Source organism: Zerene cesonia, chromosome 26 (genome assembly GCF_012273895.1).
Source record: "Zerene cesonia ecotype Mississippi chromosome 26, Zerene_cesonia_1.1, whole genome shotgun sequence".
In the NCBI taxonomy this organism is placed as follows: Eukaryota; Metazoa; Arthropoda; class Insecta; order Lepidoptera; family Pieridae; genus Zerene; species Zerene cesonia.
Window position 1 is genome coordinate 461,175 of NC_052127.1, and position 6,756 is coordinate 467,930.

Consider the following 6,756-nt stretch of genomic DNA (forward strand, 5'->3'; position numbering starts at 1 on the left):
AACAACATCACAGAAATTCAGCTTGTTGGGACTTTATGTAACTTCACCCTCATTTTTTGGTCTAAATTGACCGGACTAGTGGTTCGTGGCTAAGGTTACAAGGCGAAAGCATGTGGTTTCGACTTTCGATACAGACTGGAGAAACCTATTGTGTTTGGAAAAAAGTTGTTACGCATTACGAAAAGTCGTTTTAGCATTATGAGACATTGAACATGTTATCATCTGTACGGAATCTGATTTATAGAATAAGTAGGATAATTAGTTACATATAGGACAATTAATTAAAAACTTGACAGACACTTACGATTAAAATTATTAATTAATACTTATTTACACCAAACAACAATGCTTTTAAAACTCCAATTCTCTCACCTCCAACGTGCTCCAACAGCACCTAAACACGGCCCAACATACAGTACAGTGCCAAAGACACGCCGCTGTCGGTGCGCGCGTGTGCGTGCCGCGCCGCGTGTGTGTGCGTCGCAACGCGCGCTATCAGCTGTTCACTTTCACCCATCCGCCGCGCGGCCGTGACCCGCGACGCTTCGCCTTTGTTAACGCTATAATTGTTCTGCATTATGACCTATTTGAACGGCCGTTTGCTGGTCCGTGTGATAGAGATTACGGATTTGGTGGTCTCTTATGTTATAGTGTGTCGCTTTTTTTATATTGACGGATATGTGATATTTTTTGGTTAAGGATGTATGTCGGTGTCGGTGGGTGTATGTCGTTAGCACGCGGTAATTTGTTAATCTGCGTCACCTATAGGCAACGGAACTATAAAAATGGTTATAGTAATAATAATAAACTTTATTAGTACTATAAGTGAAGTCCCGTGTCCCCTAGTGTGGTATGGGGCAGATGATATTCATCTGTTTCACTGATCGATCCTCTTTATGGACATGTAGGTGATCAGCCATCTGTGTCCTGCCGGACCGGGACCTTTATTTTTTGTGCGTCCCCAACGAGATTCGAACCCAGGACCCCTTGGTTCTAGGCACACGCGTCAACCACTATACCAATGAGACGGTCATTCACTAATTTCATTCATCACACTTAATTAGTACAAGACAATATCCTTGTATCGGTATATAAAACGGTGAAGGAAAACATCGTGAGAAACCGGCATGTCCAAGAATCAAAAGTTCGACGACATGTGACATCTGCCAACTTATAGGAGGCCTGTGTCAATCAATCATATATACAACTGTTCCTTTACTGTGCGTGCTATTAGACTTTGGAATGACTTACCCCTAGAGATAAGAGAAGCTCAATCTCTACCCACCTTCAAAAACCTACTGAAGCAATTTTATCTATCCACTTAGTTGGTATTTAATATATTTGTTCTTTATCTGTTTACTTGAACCTACATTTAGTGTTAGTTGAATCTGTGTGATTTATGTATGCGTATTTATATTTTTCTGTTTGTTTTTATGTATGTGTATGTAGATAGATAGATAGATATATATATATGTATATATATATATATATATATATATATATATATATATATATATATATATTTAAGTAGATATATATTTTTATATTGTATATATGTAGTATTTTATATGTATTATTACCTATGTATGTATTTGTGTATATGTGTAACTATGTATATATTAATATGTTTATGTTTTTTCATGGTTCTTTAATACATTTATATGACTATGACTGGTGACCCGTAACACAAGTATTTCATACTTACCTCGGGCACCAGTCTCTCACAAATGTTTAGTATTAAGCAATAAGTATAACAATAAGTATACACATTTGTGATGAGAGAATAAATGAATTATTATTATTATTATTATTACTATATAATTACATTTATTTTTTAGCACCTTTTGCCCTGTGTTTTTTTTTTTTACTAAACATTAATAGCGTCTCCTTGTCCACCAGGTTGTCTGGAAGAGATCGCTACTTTAGCGATAAGACCGCCTGTTGTGCTTCTATAGAGTTTATTTATAGAATTTATTTATGTATGATTTGGTGCACAATAAAGTATTTTTGATTTGATTGATTTGATTTGATTTGTCCCAGCAGTGGGAGCGTATATGGGCTGATGATGAATTATCCTTGATCGATCAATTTCACGTTGTTCTGTAACGCTATAAAAATACGAACGCCTGTGTGATTCATTGCTCGATTGAGATTAGCAGCATATTAACTACACACGTGGAGATGAGAATTTGATAGTTCTTATTAAAATAAATATCTGTTCCCTTTAACATTTGAACGGATGGATAGGAAACGATCTAACTTATTAACAAAATATAGTTATTCTTGTGTTATTTATTTGTTTAGAGGAAAGCCAATAATTATTATTTACATTTAAAGACAACAAAATGGAAATATAGAAAAACACATATTAACATAACTCCAAGGCTAACACTATATCCCTTATAAAGGCAACGGTTATGAAAATATCCAAAAATAATAAGTACGATATTAATTTTTATGTGAGATCAATAGAAAAGTATTTTCTTTTATCAAAAAACGACATTAAAAAAATATGATCTGAGACTTTAGCTGTTATAGTCAAGAGCTCCTTTAATTAAGAAACAACGTAATAAGGATGTTAAACGGAACATTCGAAAATTTAATATAATTTATTAACTTTTCTAATGTGAATAGATATCCTCGTTTCGGGTCAGCTGCTATTTTATTTAGAATAAATTTAAATAATAAACAGAAAAGCTACACATCCTATGTTAATTCAATTAATGTTTATTCGTGAATTTTATTAAACGTCTGCATAATAAATACGTAACGTAATACGAAATTAAAATAAACATTAATAGCAGATCTGTGTGGCCCGGTTGACGCGGTGGCCAATGATGATAATGAGCGACTATTTTACGATATGATCTCACGTCCACGAGAAGACTATTGTGCTATTCTTTTGAGAATTTTGAATTTATATGTCGACGTTTGTTTATGAGTTTTCAGGCAGCTTTCGTCTGCTGCAATGAGATGATAGCTGAGTGTGCGTGTGTGTCGGATGAAATAACTTTTAGTCTTGTTGAGATTCCATATAGCTTTGTGTATGTTTTATTTGTATGTACATGTATGTTCCGATTTTATCTCTAACTAGACGCTTGTACCGGCTCCGTCCGGATATCAAGATTCCTGTTTTATTCCAAGGGAGCATTTAATCGGCATAAAAAGTATCCTATCAGCCAAGTCAGCTCATACCCTGTCTGTACAGCATGTTTCAAATTCAAATTTATTTATTGTGATTCACAGGTTATAAGGTTGGTTAGGTTTCATCAAAATCCGTTCTGTAGTTTCAGCGTGATTTACGGAAAAACTTTCACATTTATAATATTAGTGTAAGGTGTGATAAGTGTGATCTCATGGTAACCCTAAGGCGAACCATACACGTGTATAGGAGTATGGATAATGTGAGCGCGGCACGCGTTTCCAGGCGCGGACATGTCGTTCCAAGGCGAGTACGCGGCGCAGGTGCTGGGGCTGGGCGCGGAGGGGGCGCCGCGCGACGAGCCGGCGGCGCGCGCGCCCGACCCGCCGCGCCCCGCCTCGCCCAAGCGGGACGCCAAGTGCGCGGCCGCCGCGCGGGTGAGTGCCGCTCTTGTTGTAGCTTTCTCATTTTAAGCATCTATTTGTTTAGCAACACGATAAAGTGTTGTAAATAGAAAATATTAAAAATGTTAATGTATATAATGTATTCATTAACATATACAGAAGTTTAATGTAAACACAGTTTCATTTATAGTTTTAGATTGAAAAAAAAACTAACATATGACATACGTTGAAATGTAGATAAAATGCAAAAGAACTATACATTTTATAATTTTTGTTAATAAGCAGTACGTACTTAAGAAGAAATTAACACGTATTTCACAACATTCTATGACTTAACCTTATGTACATTATACTTTCAACTTGAATGTACATTTAATTAAGTTATTAAAAGAAAAGGAGGAGGCTATCAAATTGACTCTATCTTTCATCGGATTTTTTATCTCAGTCATGCAGTCCAAAGATTCTTTTGTTATTTGAAAACAATCATCCGCCTTTTATCTATATTTTTCCGCTACTTGTAACATCGACTTACAAATTGTTATTCGCTGCCGAGCGATCGCATACATTTCATTATTATAGCAATATAACGTTTCACGCACAAACGCTTCCAGACGCGGTACGCGGCGGGCGGCGCGGGCGGCGGCGGCGGCGGCGGCGCGGGCGAGGAGGAGGGCGGCGTGCTGGACCTGCGCGCGCGCGACCCGTCCGTCATATCGGTCGGCTCGCAGCACTCCGCCGCCTCCGAACCGGCCGGCTACCTCGATGCCGTCAGGTGAGACTCATATAAAAGTTGAACTTGCCTTTTGACGTGACAGCGTCTTAAATTAGGTTGCGGCTCGGAGTCACTCATGAAAAAGTGTAACGCCCGGTAACGTTACGATGAGTCACCGAACTATGATCGGCCCGCCGCGCGCGCAGCACTAGAGAATTAGGCGCATTGAATCGGCGCGTGCTTGTGTCTCTGTCTCTGTCTTTTTAGTAAACAAAATATATTTTCTATAGTTAAAATTTGTGCAATTCTTATTTTCATTCAATTCCTTGTTCCTATTGTGCAATTTAATAATATTCGTATCAATAAATATTCTACCGAGAAAAAGACGTCACGTAAAATCTTCGCCCGTAAAACCGTCTTTACAGGCAACCATTTTTTTGTTTGTTTGTTTGTTTGATCGCGCTAATCTCAATAAATGTTGATTCGAATTGAGAAATTAGAGATATCGTGTACGACGTGGACGCGGGACAAAATCAAATCTGAACTTTGTCCACGTCATATAAATAGATTTATTTTTGGTACACCTTTTAATGTAAAACAAGCCTATAAGATTATAATTTTAGTAGCTCATAACAAGTGGTGCTTCAACTAGTTGAGAGAGCGCTGTTTTATTGGATATGTTACGAGTCTTACAGTTCTATTAAGAAGCAACAATACAACGTATAGCTTATTAAAGTATCCCACTAACTCACGTTATTGTGATCTATACATATAATTGTACGCGTTGCAGATCGACGGTGTCGGTGTACTCGGGCAACTCGAACTCGAGCTCGGACCGCGACATCCTCGACCTGTCGATGCCGGACAAGAACTGCATGACGGAGGTGTGCTACGTGTGCGGCGACGAGCTGCGCCGCGGCGCGCTCGTCAACCTGCACACCAAGGAGCCGAAGGACAAGTGTGTGAGTGCCGCTCTATCGCTCTAACACTCTACCGCTCTACCGCTCTACGACTCTACCACTATACCGACACTGCTACGGGGCTCTACATGAGCGCACATCGCTCTACATCACTACAACGTTATACACAATTGTATACCGCTGTATAGTTCTACGAGGCTATGCCACTCTACTCCATATATATAGCAGCTTTAAAAGTCTCTATATCACTCGTCAACGTTCTACATAATTTCATATAAATAGTTCACATCGCTCTATGAACAGCTCTAGATCGCTCTACATCGCTGTGTACTGTTCTTTGTGAAATCTGCATTAGTGTACATTGCTATATATACGGCTCTACATCGTGTATGTATCTTCTTTTGCATCTTACACTTCACTCTACACCATAGCGGTGATGATTACACAAAACTAGAACATTTAACACTTTACAATAATACACTGTTTCTGTTTCTATTACTTCTTGTAAACTTGTATCTTATGAAATACTACCCTTCCGCCCCGAGCTTTGCCCTGCGTAGTCAAAGAAAATTGATTGTTATCATATTACATGTGTGTTATGACATTTATTAATATAACGCCATCTATCGGAATTTATACATTTTGCAATGATTTAAATGTGCGTCATAGTAGATCTTCTCATTAGTATGCGATGTTTTACTGTGATAGGGAGTAATAGATTGTTCGCTATAAGGAAAAGTGACATAGGTGTCAACTCTTTAGCCTACTATCTCCGGACAATAAACAATACTATAAAATTGTTCCGTTGCGATTCGAAAGAATGACATACATACAAACAAACTCACTTTCGCATTGACCATATCAGTAAGGATTTTTATTTGATATCTTAAAATAATTTGGATGTTTAATTTGAAGTGAGTGAAGTAAGTCAGCTGTTTAATCAATTAAATAAAATGAGGCATTTGGAGTCAAATTGATAGATGTATTTTTAAATGTCTTACATAATTACCGCGTGATCTAAGTAATAATGTTGACAATAGCGCTAATTAAAAGTTAATTAGTGAGAAAAGTTAAAAAGCGATAGCGCTCGGCCTGCGCCGATACCGCCGGGGTCGGGTCGGGTCGTGTCGGCGCGTATCTGCCGCAAAACGGATGTACTCCTCTACGGTGATCGGTATTTTCCACCCCAAGGCCCCAAGGAGTTGCAGAACGTTGCGATGGGAAATATCGACGTTTCAGTGTGTTTAGCGGTAGTTTAGCGTGCGATTGAATAGTTTGTAGGTTTTGGTTAAAGCGCCATCTAGTGGCGGGTGAAGCGAAATTATGTTGCTAAATTTTTGTGTCAATAAAAAGTTATCAATTTTGTTGGTAAGTTACAAGTAAGATTTATCTGATCAATGATATAAAAAAAATATATTTTTTAATTTTTTATTTGGATGTAACTCGTCTGTACACCCAAGTTTGTGCGTGCGTCCAGCGCGCTTGAGTGCTTGTGAGGGAAGGCGGGGGGCTCGAGTGGGCGGTCCACAGTAACAAGGCCCGCGTGGTCCCGTTGCAGAACAAGCAGCCGTACTTCCC

General features: G+C 38.5%; 1 protein-coding gene across 1 annotated transcript in view; it reads left to right on the forward strand.

The window, feature by feature from the left end:
• Positions 1-6,756, forward strand: part of LOC119837143 (translation initiation factor IF-2-like) — a 63,366-nt gene that overhangs the window by 52,122 nt on the left and 4,488 nt on the right. The window contains exons 4-6 of the mRNA XM_038362664.1: positions 3,428-3,579; positions 4,158-4,318; positions 5,049-5,220. Of these exons, the coding sequence (XP_038218592.1) occupies positions 3,428-3,579; positions 4,158-4,318; positions 5,049-5,220 (485 nt within the window). The remainder of the gene's footprint in view (positions 1-3,427; positions 3,580-4,157; positions 4,319-5,048; positions 5,221-6,756) is intronic.